Below are 15,201 nucleotides of genomic sequence, written 5' to 3'. Positions count from 1 at the left end.
GAGTGCATGAGCTCATGTATAGATACGTATCATACAATATATCATAGACCAAATACCTTCTCAGTATGTAGAACCCAATTATGCTCTTTTAAAGTTTAAATCTCCTTCAGTAGGATTATATGAGCGACTGACTCACTTGAATACCCTTTTTAATGTATAATCGAGAATTCTTATAGAATTTACTGGAAACAACGTAATGCAGACAAATGCAGATTTGAAATATAATGTGGAAAAAATTACTGATACAATTTAAATTGGAAATTCTGTTTTGAATTATAAAAAACTATGACAACATACGGTTTTAAAGAGAACCTATTTTTATACAAACAATAATGAGAGAGAAAGAGAGAGAAAGAGAGAGAGAGAGGTTAAAAATAAACATCAGATATACAAAATATTTAATTGGAAATTCTGTTTTGAATTATAAAAAACTATGACAACATACGGTTTTAAAGAGAACCTATTTTTATACAAACAATAATGAGAGAGAAAGAGAGAGAAAGAGAGAGAGAGGTTAAAAATAAACATCAGATATACAAAATATTTAATGAATATAATCAACATAAAGTCATTCTTTATCTATATTTAGTTTACTATTTCCTAAGTAATCTATACATCAAATTATATCAAATTTTATTTATTATATTATATATATAATATTATATATATATATATATATATATATATATATATATATATATATATATATATATATATATATATAAATTAATGAATAAATTAATGATTTTTATAAATTAATAAATCTTTATGTAAATTCTTAAAATATATGTAATAATGTCAAAACAAGAAAATGTCTTTTCAAAAAAGTAATTAAATACAAATCCGATCATCATTAATTGCTATATTTAAGACTATTAATTGATAATTATAGCTCAATTCACGAATTAGGTGACGATAATAAATTTAAGCTAACTGGACTCTCCTTTCATTTCACTAAATATATATAGTTCCATATTCCGTGCGAACACGGTGCTTCCGCTTACGGTCTGTTAATTTATCTAATTATGATAGCAGGATAATTTACTTTAAACGACAGGAAATTCAAGCCAAATGCTGTCAGGAAGTATAAAATTAGTCGTAATACTTTAGAAAAGTCAAAATTTTAGATAATGTAAGACCATCGTTTAAGCACTGTTAATATTACCGTTAAATCTATGCTTACATCAATTATAAAAATAAAATTATATAAATTCATATATATATTATATATATATAAATTATATAAATCATTCTATTTTTTCAATTTACAAAATCAGGATTTTTTTTTTATAATTAAAAATATAAAATCTTAATTATTAAAGGTTAATAATTTGATAGATTTTATTATATAATTATTTTATTTAATATTCTTTTTCGTTATTTGTGCGCAGCAACATGTGTAATATTATATATGTATATATATGCAGTATGTTTGTATACAGAATATCTAGAAATTTTTAAATATAACTTATAGCAGGAAAGTTTTCGAAAAATTAATTAATGTATTTGCAATTTTTTTATTCCGAGCGCAATAATTTTTTAGATATAAGGGTTTGAAGTTGGCTAATCATAGGGTACATTTAAATACAGCCGCCTGTTTATGAGTTGCGCGTATGCTAGCATTAATGACACATACACACTTAAGTATGCATGTGTCGCGTGCGTCCTATGTTCATCCCATTTCCATTATGACAAATAAATTTATAGATCATGCATTTTTGTGTATTATATTACATCTGTGTTAATATGAACTTTATTAAAAATTGTATCAGTCTCAATATATCATACATGACATATATGATAAACTGCAATATGTTAAAGTAGCAAAAGTATATTCGACTAGTAGCTTAAACATCTTTCTTAATAACGATGCCTTAACAGCAAAACTTTTCCAGTTAGCGTTTTCGCAGCGCAAAGCATACAATAATCTCTTGCTGCTCCTAGCGAATAAGGTAGGGTCGTGAAGAAGGGTCTAACTCTCTTCTGTACGTCTGTTCTTAGACCGAGAAAATGAACGAAGAAGTCGGAGATTTTTCAACGAAACAAAGCTACGGGCACGAAACATCTCCTTTGGGCTGCAAAGAGGCTTGCAGAACTCCCGTCCATTTACGTTCTCCGGCGCTCAACTTTGCGCTATTGTGCTGTGCTACAATTGCTTTCTGTGACCATTTACGTATACGTTAAATACTGTACTTGAATGTCATTAGAGATGGATGTCCGTCTTCCGCATGCGTTGATTTAAGACAACGTAAATATCATTCATGACATTAATCTCGAAAAATGTTATATAACTTGATTATTAAAGTATAATTTATTATAAAATTCTTATTACTATTATAATCAATTTATTGTAATTAATTTATTTATTTATATATATTTACTTTGTTTTTAAAATGTACAAGTTATAAAATTAAACCTGGAGGCTATGATATAAATGTAATTGTAATACATTATCAAATATATATAATAAAAAAAAAAAATATATATATATATACGAATAATTAATTAAACTTTAACATTTTTTCTATGAAAATCTATTTCAAATTAATCCAAAAATCAGTTGTTAAAAAGATATATGATATGTGATTAAAAAGATATATGATCGTTTTGAGACATTCAAATACATACGTATACGTATGCATAGAAAATAGAGAAACATGTCTAAAATGTTTGTAGGTTTTTGACAAAATCAATAACTTATGTGTATAGCAAACTTTAATTAAGATATTTACATTTAATATCTTTTGTTAAGTTTTAAACAATTGAAAAGAAATATTCTTTGCACAAACTAAATTTTTGAAAAATAAGAAAATAGTAAAAAAGTTACATTTCTCAATTAATTTCAAAATTATTTTAATAAATTTTTAATAAAACAATGAATAAAACAATGTTTATATAAACATTCCAAGTAGCACATATTTGTTTCATATATATACGTTTTCTAAACGTATCCAATGTTTTTTAACCGTCAAGTATTGATACGAAAGGTGTCGATAAAAATGTTCTTGAAACTTGATTAATAATTTAAAAAACATTGTTTTAATGTTCTTATAAACAGAATAAATAAATAATTTTTTTTAAATTAAAATTATATACATGTATATATTAATTATGTATCATATGGAGATGACATATTATGTTAAAATTGAACATTTATCTATACGATTTTTTGAAAATCTTAGTTCAGTGTCTGAATCTTCTGTATGGGAATCAGAAATTACTAATATAAATAACTGTTACAATTTTATTATCCACGTTTTGAGATTTTATATGTGTAATTCTCACTACTAAAACTTAAATAGGAAATAGATAAGGCATAGTTTTGTTTAACATATCTTATTTATATATTTAAGTGGTGTATTTTCTGCCAAAATTCTTTTGCTTATCACTATGTGATGCGCTATTCGTTATCTTGTATTTAAGTTTTAGTCATGAGAAAATTATAAAATATACAAAGCGCGGATAATAATATTGTAACTTTTTATCAATTTCATTTCTAATTTATAAAAGGATTCAGATATTAAATTGGATTTTGGAAAATCCGATAGATAAATATCCCTAATTTTAACGTAACATGTAATTTTCGTAGTACATAATTATATATACATGTACATAATTTTGAATTAAAAAAGTCAAAAAATTAATTTATTCTATCTATAGAACTATTAGAAATTTCTTTTTTAAATTACGGTTAAGTTAGATTAATGTTCAAAAACATTTTTGCCGACATGTTTCTTATTGATGCTTGACAGTTAAAAATTTGATTTTTATTAACATTTGATTTTTAAAAATCTAGAAATAATTTGCATTAAACAGTCTTTTCTAAACAGTTGCACATTACTGTATAAGGAAAATCTTGGCAAAATCGAAAAATATGAAATATATTAAATAATACGAAACACACACACCGTATATTCAAATATATAACACAATATTATGTAAGTGTACAAGTAAAAGAGATAAAAGATAAAAAGATAAAAATTATAAGAATAGAGAGGAGAAAAGAAAAGTAAAGCTGGATGAGAAAATGAAGAAAAAATCTCGTTTTTCAAAAATGGCTTAATTTTGATTACGGAGTCGACCGCGTTGGGGAGACTTTTGAAAAAATACCGTCTGCTGTTATCGGAAATCTCGTCGGGGATCAAAAGTTTCTACCCTTCCTACCATCTCTCTCGTTAGCAGCCGCTACCACCACCTTCCTACGATTGAATTGGCGGTGTTGGAAGGCTTGCGAGAAGAATCGACCTTAAGCACAACAGCCTTAAGGGCGTGTATCCACACTCGCTCACCATCGGAGTGAGTTATAAATCGATTTGTATCCCGGCCAATGAGGGTTGAAAGTGGCGTATTCTGATTGGCTGCTACCAAGACCACTCCCACAGTATTAATAAAGGCTTCGAACGAAAGCCAGTTTCACAACGCCACAATCGTTGTTTCGCAAGATGCGGTGGGTATGTGTGTAGGTCATCAATGCTAAATATCTAGATTTAGTATCTTCTATCTCGATAATAATTGATGATTTTGTTTAAGTGAGGTATAAAAAAATGTATACAGCTTTAATACATAATTAAATAATTAAATACTTTATTTACGATAATACATTTTATGTACAATTAACATATTTTATGTACAATTAAAATATTTATTTGATTTCACATTTTATCTACAATTAAAAATTTTTTTTTAATTTTTTTTATTCAACATTTATTATGTATTCGTATATTAATATAACTATATTTCAATACTATTTAACTATACCTTTTGCTTTTAATTATAAATAATGTTATATAAATTATTTGCAATTACACAACTATTTCATGCACTTAAAGTACAAAATAATAAATTAGTGTAAAAGTTAACGTTACATAAAATTTAATGAAACAGCAGAAAGCATAACCGTATATCATATAATTATTTGAGCATAATATAAAAATAAAATCACAGATTATATCGTAAATAAAATTCTTATTATTATTATAAAAAAATAATGTTGCGTTCTATAAAAATTATAATACGAATATTAATTTTGTCATGAAAAATTAGTTGATAATTATGAATTATGATAATTAAAATAAAATCTATTATAATTATTTGATATTCGTAATTGTGTAGTATTACTGATGAATTATTTAACAATAGAAACGAGAGAGCATATATTTGTAATTACCTAGAAATACCGATAGCTTATGATATAATGGCAGTGCAATGAATTCAATACGATCTACATCATTTTCAGCTCATGTTATCAATTAATTAAATAAACAATTTCATCACATCATGAATCCATAATCTAATAAATCTAACCATTATCAGATCTGTGCTAACAACAAATTAATAAATTATTTGCCTAGTTGATGTCATTTGTTATATTAAATTTCTATTTATGATGTTCCTCTTTTTATGATGCATCGTTATACCTGATGTATAGTGATGAAAATGTATTAGATTAATAACAAATTTTTTCAGCTGTAATTGAATTATGAATAAGAGGACAAAAATATCATCATTAAAAACTACCATTCATCTTGTAAGTTGATAGTTTAATTAGCTCTACTTGTATATATATATATAAAACAAAATATCAATAAAATAATAATAATAAAATAATGATAATAATACTAATAATAATAATAATATTCATCCATAAAGATAATGATACATACACAATAAAAAGATAGATTGAAGAAAAATATAAGAGGTCACACAGGCAGACTCTTACTTTACCACCTCATGATCCAGGCTCGTGTTTATTCACGGCTGGCTCGCATCTCGCTCGAACTCTCCAAGCATCTCACGATCGTTGCCGAGCGCGAAAAATCCCTCTTTTCTCCATGGTGAACCGCTCCGCCGTAGGCGTAGCCACGTCGAGGCGTCGACGTTGCTAGACCCCACCTTCCAGCTGGTAACTAGGGCTATGTCTACTTGGCTGGCCGTCTCAAAAAGCCGACCAATCCGCGATACGAGACGGCCACTGCCGACGCGTAAAGTAGCGGAGGCGCCTTTGTCGCCCAGGTACGCAAGGGATCGCAGGACGGAGGGTGAAAGATCGGGGGAGGTGGGGGATGCGAGTCTGCGGGCACGGTGGAAGAGAAGGGCCAGGCGAGTGGGGCGCGAAACACCACCCTCCGCGCGCGCCAAAGGGTACCTATGTGTGTGGGTGCATGTACCATTCGTACAGCCGCCCCCGGGGGGGGTTTCCTTTCTTCGTTACCCGTCGTGTACAGCCGAGCAACCCCGCGCTGCTCGACCGCTCAGTTGCTTAACACCGCGAGGACGACACGGTTGCGCCACGACGGCGAACACGCTGCTCTCATCATCGGGACCATCCCTTCGAAGCGATCTACACCGCGATATTTATCGTCACGCTCCTTCGAAAATGACCAAAGTCGCGATCGAGTGTTAATTAAACAAGAGTTCATCGAACGGGATCTCACTTGGAATTTGAAGAAACGCGCTTTTAAGTCTCATGTACACTTTGAGAATATTTGAAAATTATTCTATAACCTGAAGATCTCAACTTGATTCTAAGAAATGCGTAACTCGTTAATCGCCGAACAGGGATTGTAAGGACATAAGCGCGATTAAAGCGTCCTGGATGAATCTGTGTTAAAGATGTATACACGAGATATACGTCGGCTGGCGTTTCTTGTTAAAAAAGAGCACCGATGAACTTCGGTCGAAATTTTCGGAATAATTTGATCTCCGGATCATTTTGTTTACGCGCTTCTCAGGACGCAGTCACCAGGTGGATGCGTCGGTGTCATCCCCATTGTATCTGAAAGGTCTGACCGATTATTTTTTAAATCAAACTTTCTCTCTCGAAGAAAATAAACGGAGATGATTTTGCAAAGCACAGGACAACTCGCTCAAGCTTGCAAACGTGCTTTTATGAGTGAAACTTGACTACTATGCGTGACACTCTTTGCGTGTGTTGTTTAGTGTTAATATTGATAAGAAGAGACAAAGCTTCGAGTTGCACTAAAAAGGCTTCGCGTACACGCGCACAAAACAGTGTCGTGACAAACGACGGACAGAGCAATCTGTACCTGATCACAACGAAATATTTATTTCAACGAAGTGGAGAACACAAGAGCAAGTAAAAATCATACATCGTCGCGAAAACAAGTAGGATTTCTCGCGCTCCATATAACGGAACCTATTGTTCACATTGCCGACGGTTGACGAAACCTTGAAGAAAGATCGTTTGCTAACGATATCTTTCATTACAACGAAGATAAATCGAAATAAATAGTATTCTGTCATCACAGAGCACTGAGTTGATATATTCACTGTAAATATTTGTTAAGGAATCTTAATTTTTCATAAATATGTACGAAAAAGCCATATGATTTGTTAGATCTACGCGTCGCTAGATCTTCTTTCATGCCAATCGCACATAATATTTCGAGAGAATCAAATTTTGAACGGCCTTAAAGGAAATATTTCATAACTTCAGTGAAATACTTATATGGCAATAACCGTCGCACAGTGATGTCAGGGTCTATCAGATTTGAAAACGTTATTACGTTTATTCTGACAATTTTGAAACAAATCTTACTGAAACTAGCATCAACTTTATAAAATTGTCAGAAATTTTACAATATATTCACTGATTTCTGTGCTTAGCTTATAATTTAACACGAGATTAAGTTAGAATCCAAGAAATATACAACGATTCTCTTCGATCGAGTTCCTGAAGAATCTTCCGAGAAAATCGAACAACGATCCAGGAGACCTAATCTTTATAATCACACGAAGGCAAGATAGATAAATTCATTCTCTTGAATGTGTACTTTGATGTTGGCCAGCGGTTGGACCCAATATCCGCTTGCCAGCATTTTCTTTATTACGTGCCTATCGTGAAATTCATGAAGCAAGGATCGACACGGATCACTTGGTTCCCGTGAACAAGTTGAGAATGTCGCTCTGAACCCGTGCGATCTCAAAGGACCCAAAGATGCCGCAGCAGCAGCAACGATCGGCTTTCGCGATTCAAGAGCTGCTGGGCCTAGATGGTACCGGAAACAGAACCGGAGCCGATCGCGGGGGATCTCCGCAAAGTTCGCCGCCCGCCGGTGTCTCGGCTGTTTCATACGCCCCGGCTGCGCCTCATCACTCGAAATTATGGGACTACATGCCCAGCTTAAATCATTTAGGCAATCTGGGGAATCTGGGAAATCTGGGGAATCTGGGCAATCTCACGGCCTCGAGGATGGCCTATCTGAATGCGCAGGCGGCCGTGGCGGCCGCCTTTCTACCACCGCCCCATCCCCACCCAGCTCACCACGTACCGCATCATCAGGTACATCAATCGGGCCAACTTCCGGCATCGCCGCCCGGCGTCAACCTGCATCCCGCGGCACATGCGCAGCACGTACTTCCTGGTACAGCTGTAAACACGAATCATCATCAACACAGCCCGACCCAACACACACCGCCTCATGGTAAGTCGATGATTTTGATTCTCCGATTTTTAGTGGCTACTTTCTGTTAGGACCGATGTGAGTGAATGAGCTTTAGTTATTTATATGAAAACGATGGAAGTAGTAATAATTTGTACTCTTCTTGTGTGTAAATACGTAACTACCTACCTTGGGGCCCACGATTAGTAATCAAATTATTTAGATTGCTCGTAATCCTAGTTTTACGTAAATAATCTACTTTTAATCTCGCGTAACTAAAAATTGTAATTACTTTGGGAGAAGTTTTGACTATTTCTTTTTAGTTAAGCAACTTAACATTTTGATTAGTGCCCTTTAAGTAAAAATTATCTTTGCGTAACTGGATATCAACGGAACTAATTGAAAGAATTGACTAGTATAACATAAAAATCTTTGAAATAAATAGAATAGCTAATTGCAAAAATTAGTTATGAGCAATCCAAATAATTTGATTATTAATCGTGGATCCCAAAGTGGGTTGTAATCGTGTTTTTTTTCCCAGAGCGTTCACAATCGTTCTTTGTCTTACTATTTAGGATCGATACTATCCATGAATCAATTTTGCAAATCGCTTATAAATAACGCTGCTATATAACCCTAGGCTAACTTAGAACTAGTTCCGGGCTCATTATCGTCTATATTTTTCTTTTTGCTTAGAAATAACAGAGAAAATATATAAAATTGTAATTTTATACCTTACCTGCGCCAGAAAAAATATTTTTCGATGCATATAAAATTAAATATCTAAATATTGACAATTTTTATGTATAATTTGTAAAACGTACAATTATATAATTTTCAAGCAAGTAAATTTGTTTTAAAAATATACATTTATTTCTTTCTGATCTGTAATATTTTAAGATTCAAAATATATAATCTTGTTATTTACTTGTTAGCTATCTCTTTATGAGCAAAGCAATCGTTTTTGTGTAATATACTATACTAAAATATAAATTAATAGCTAGTCACAACATAAATGTTAAAAATAAAAAGGTTCAAAACATTTATTTTTGATTCTCTTTATATTATAGTATAGTTTGCAAAAATAAAAATTTTAAAATTTTATTAGAAAATAAGAACTAATATAAGAAAATAGAGAAATTAAATATAATTTTATTAGAAAATATAATATTAAAAACTAAAATATGATAAAAATAAAAAAATAACCAAATATTCTACACATATTTATTAAATTTACATATTTATCAAACAAGAATACTAAATTTAATTGATATATGATTATCATAATGAGCAATTCTTTTTTGGACGATATATTCATTGTAATCATCATAAATTGCACGTTAATTGTGAATAAGATTGAACTTATGACCCTCTGTTTCGCAAGCACCGAAGTAAATTAATAGGCGTATCGTTCTGGCATGAAACAAGCACTTAACTGCCACTTACAGCTATCACTTAACAGAGAGCCACTCAAGATCAAGTTACCGAAAATCGACACATCTTTGTCGCGCGTCCACGCGCGCCGTCGGCATTGTACGCGCCAAGAATCCGGGGGAATTTTCGGGAAAACCGTATTCAATCGGCAGCTGCTTTGGCCTATCCTACACATTCCCAATACACACAAATGCTAACCGAGTGCACTCGAATGTCCATCACTCGATCAAAGCAGAAAACTTTTATTTGTCGAGTATGTTGATTCGCCACTAAATTGAGCACAAACTGATGCATTTAGCGGGTGAAAAGTTGAATTGTTACGTGTTGTAACTTGAAACCATTTCTCCCCTGCAGTGTGTAAACAAATAACTAACAACAAGGATCCGTTTACATATTTTATAAGTGCATATATTAATTTTCTCTGCATATTGGCTATTTTTTGACGAGAATTTTCAATATTATTAACAAAACACATAATGTAATACCGACGTGCGATAGATAGTGTAAATGATCTCTCTTGAAAAGAAAAACATACTTTTTTGATGTTAGAATTAAGAGAAAGAGCAAAGAAAAAGGAATAAAAAGAAGCCGGAACATGCTGTGGGAATTGTGATTTATTTTCATCAGAATAATTCTCAACGTTATGAATAATTAGTGGTATAATGAGTTGAGTGTTAAGCAGGCCTGCAATGTCTCACCAAAACACAAAGAGCATCGACAAAACTGGCTGTCCGTACAACTGTTCTCAACTTGTTTTGATGTGATATTGATATTTTAAACAAGGATTGAAATAACATTGAAATATTGTTGAAATATGTGCATATACAAGGAAATATTAGGTATTGTGTTTTTTACTTTCATACATTTATTAGTACAATTATTAATATTATATTTTACGTAATCACTATTACAGTTTATTAAATTATAATTATTAGAAAAATAAAGAAATGAAACCAAATTACAATTTTATTAGTCAGTGAAAGATAAAAATATAAAATTAAATTAGAATTTTATTATATTTACACTATTATTAAATATATACTCGTGTGCATGTTGCGTGTGACATTACAATATAAAGATAACATTTATGTCTTAGATCACCGAATAAACAAATATATACAATAAATATATAAATATAGATTTAATATATATTATAATATATTATTTTAATATGTATATATATATATATATATATATATATATGTATATATATATATGTATATATATATATATATATATATATATAATATGTATATACATATAAGAGTAAGATTTGCATCAATTTAAACACATACAGATAATTCTATTAATAAATGCATTAATTTTTTTTCATCATATGTTTTATATAAATAAGCGTTGTTTAATATTTGTTTTATATAGCATCTTGGGAAAATTTTATTTTATTATATAAATTAAATTATTTTATTATATATAAAATTGTACATTACATTAATTTAGATTTTTATTGTGTAGTAAAAGTCACATAAACATATGTAATATGTTTTGATTTCATGGAATATATATTAGCTTTATAATGTGATGTACTATATCACCATTTAAAATTAAAGATTTCGCGGTGTAGAACGAATTTTGAGAACAATTTTCGGGTGTCGAGTTCCAGACAGAGCACACAAAGGATCTACCATTCTATTCAAATGTCACTCTGGCACCTCGTCTCACAGCATTTATTTGATGTGCTCCATTCGTTCGTTTTTGTCTTAAAACTTAAACAGGCTTAAAGACGAGAGCACAGACTAACATAAGACTTATTACCGTTAGATTATCAACTATTTAATTTGTTTTTAATTATAATTACATCAATCTTTGATTAAAATTAATCTTAAATTTATAAGAAATTCAAAGATTTATGTTTTTAATTATTTTTATTATATCAATCTTTGATCAAAATACAATTTCAAATTTATAAAGAAATCTAAAATTTCATTTTTGACATACACTTTTATTTATTTTACGCTAGACAATAAATTCACAGTTTTCGTATTTTATTATGTGAAAAGAGACAAATTACAATCCACATATGTATAAAAAATTATAGATAAAAGTAAGAAATTACATACACATTCAGAGTCACATTAAGAAATTTAACAATATCTAAATGATTGAATTTGATAGATTAAAAAATGATTTCACTATTAGTTAAGTTTAATTATATTCCTTTCCTTATCTTTCTCTTGCTTCTCTTTTCTAAAAAAATCAATTTGATAATTAATTCAGAATGAAAATTAATGTCTAAAGTTAAGTAACTAATTATATATAAAAGTAGTTATAATTATATAATTTTAATTTACATATTTATTTACAAAAATTATAATAACGTTTAAAGGATATTTAACGACTTACAAAATACATAATTATTGTGTAGCATATTTCTATAATTATTTAAATTTTAATAAAATTATGACAAACTAAAACATTTTGAATTTCTCAAAGAGTACAGTAGAGATTATATTCAGCTACAAAAATATGTATATAATTTTCTGTCTTCTTTCTATGGATCTTGAAGAGATATAATATAATATCACGTGAGAAAGAAGAAAGGTAGAAAACATACACAGGAGAATTCTCGCATAGAAAAGCAAGCTGTATAACGATGATACCAACGAATAAGAAAGGAAGAGGAGGGCACGTGTGTGTAATAGAAAAAGGAAGAAGGCACAGAAGGGAAGTGCGTGAGCGGGCTTCTCAGGCGTTGATAGGCAATTTAGTTGATTGCCGACTTCAAACGATCCGAAAAAAGCAACTCCGAGACACGATAAGATGTAACGCCTAGGAAGCAGAAGGCACGAATCAAATATGATCACAAATCTCGGAATTTTTAGAGTAATATATATTCTTTCTCTTTCCTACTGCTTTTTTTCTCTTCGTTTTATTTGTATCAAATATAATATATAACAGAATTGATCATTTTTCCTAAACTTCATGTCTAGAAATTCTTGAAATTTATACACAATGTAATGTCAAAATAAAAAAAAGTTTTAATTTGTCATAATTTTATTAGACTTTAAATAATTAGAAATATGCCACGCAATAATTATGTATTTTGTAAATTGTTAAATATGCTTTAAACATTATTATAATTTTTGTAAATAAATATGTAAATTAAAATTATATAATTATAACTACTTTTATACATAATGGAAAATTTAATATAATAAATTCGATATAAATTTATTAATTGAAAAAAGTATTTGCGATCCAAAATATGATAGTGAAAAAATTATCTTCCCTCGTGTTCATCGCGCATGTCAATGTCGAAAGTGTCACCGGAAGTTATCGCATTCGTGCAATTTCTACCCTAGGTAGTCAGACATTCGTCGTCGGTTCTCGCGCAGTCACGCCTCTGACGAAATGGTTTCCTCTGGAAAATCCGCGGAGCGGAAAGAAGGAGCAGAGAGAGTGACAAGCGCGCGATGCGAACGTGGTGTGCGGCGCGTTTGCAGGAATAAATCGATACTGATTAGTACTTCAAAGCATAGGGGGTGATCGTGTGTCTTTCACAGGTTTACATGCACGCCATTTCTATATATACTTGTGTACGTACGTTTGCTGCATATTCGATGTTCGCGCGATAAGAGCTATCGCGCGCGATAGCCCGAGAGCAAGAAGTCTTGAACAAATTAGCGGATTTACAAACTCGTCAGCGTGCTTTGATTCTGAGAAAAGTGCCGCGCTGACTACGTTTGCATAAATTTGTGCGCCCGATTTTGCGATTTTTTGCGCGGCCACGCACAAGTGGCTCGTGATGCAAATTAGCGTAATAAAACTGATATAAAATAAAATTCTCGCACTTTTGATAATGTGTTTAATTGATACGGATTAAAAAATTTAGTTTTTGAAAACGATCTCAGCTGTTTTATTTTATGTAAGGTAAAATGACACTTAATGCAAGATATAATAATAATTAATAATTATTTATTTCATAAACTCTATTTTATTATTTATATATATATATATATATAATTTAATTATTTATATATATATATATATATATATATATATGTGTGTGTGTGTGTGTGTGTGTGTGTGTATGTAAACGTGTTTATTGTAACGGTGTGCGGATGATTATAAAGGTCTGATTATAAATAATCTGAAGAAAAAGTTACAAATAAAAATTCATCTATTTATGCTTTAGTTACAATTTATATTAAAAAATTTTTTTCGTAAAAATTTAAGATTCTTCCAAGTTTTTTAAATAGAACTATATAATTTTCGTTTTATAACATTGTAAAGATACTATTGAAACAAATTTTATAATTACCATTTATAAAAAATATTAGTTTTAAATAAATTATATACATTTGTTACAAGTAGCGGATATGTATTAGATTATTCAAAAATGAAATAAATTAAACATAAAATTTTTAAATGTTAAGTATTTTTTCTTAATTTTAAGTTGTAATAATTAATATAAAACAAATAAATTTGTATCTACAACTTAGTTTTTAAATTTATTGCAAGTGGCTCTAAAATTATGCAAACTGTTCAAATAAAAACACTGTATAGATGATAGATCAATAAGAATTATAGTTATAATTAAGAATTATATTTGAGTTATAGTTTTAAGTTAAAATAAAAAGTTACAGACAAATTTCTTGAACGAATAATTGCAGGATAGAAAAATCGCTATCATATATTGATAACCATTTTTATATACATACATATAAAGTCGCTTCGAAAGTTTCTTCTGCTCGCTTTGAATGTTTCTTTCAAACAAAATTTTATATATTTGTAATTATACTTTAATAACGGTTGTTAAAAAGAATACAATAATCTACGACATAAGGTTATTTAAGATCATTGAAGATCAGTTATGAAAAATAATTAAAAATTTACGTTTACAGAAGATGTTCGCAAAATAATAATTGCGTCAGTATCGCGTATACTGCTGTTATATAATATTATAATTTTGTAATTGTTGAAAAGCTACAATACTATAATTACCGATTATGTCGAAGTACATTAATGTTTACTATTGAATTGAAATTGATTATACGTATAAATGTATAAATGTGTACATTTATAAAGTTTATACCGGTAAAACGTTTCCTTTTTCGTGCTTCCTAATTGCTTTTTTAATGAGTGTATGTGAAACACAGAAATATAGCTAAAAGTTTCAAAACGTATTAACTTAAGAATTTTTACGGTAAATAAAAAAATATAAGTTTCTTTTTTTAAAGTATTCTTCAAAGTCATCAGAAGCAGCTCTGACGAAAAAAAAAAAGATAAAAAGAAGCAATTTATTCACACAGAAACAGTAGAGAAGATTCTGAAACTGCAGACTGGCGTCTAGAAAAGAAAATAAATGGCATTTTCTCTATAACGGGGGTATCTTGCATTTTTCGAT

General features: G+C 29.9%; 1 protein-coding gene across 2 annotated transcripts in view; it reads left to right on the top strand.

Annotated features, from left to right (window-relative positions):
* The first annotated feature begins 6,273 nt into the window (after positions 1 to 6,273).
* The window catches only part of LOC140662737 (uncharacterized), a 68,209-nt gene continuing 59,281 nt past the window's right edge, over positions 6,274 to 15,201 (top strand). For both annotated transcript variants that reach the window (XM_072886334.1, XM_072886333.1), the window contains exon 1: positions 6,274 to 8,444. In XM_072886334.1, the coding sequence (XP_072742435.1) occupies positions 7,958 to 8,444 (487 nt within the window). In that variant the 5' untranslated portion in view covers positions 6,274 to 7,957. The remainder of the gene's footprint in view (positions 8,445 to 15,201) is intronic.

The sequence above is a fragment of the Anoplolepis gracilipes genome, chromosome 2 (genome assembly GCF_047496725.1).
Source record: "Anoplolepis gracilipes chromosome 2, ASM4749672v1, whole genome shotgun sequence".
Classification (NCBI taxonomy): Eukaryota; Metazoa; Arthropoda; class Insecta; order Hymenoptera; family Formicidae; genus Anoplolepis; species Anoplolepis gracilipes.
The sequence above is the reverse complement of the archived record's forward strand: the minus strand, read 5'-3'. Positions and strand labels throughout refer to the sequence as shown.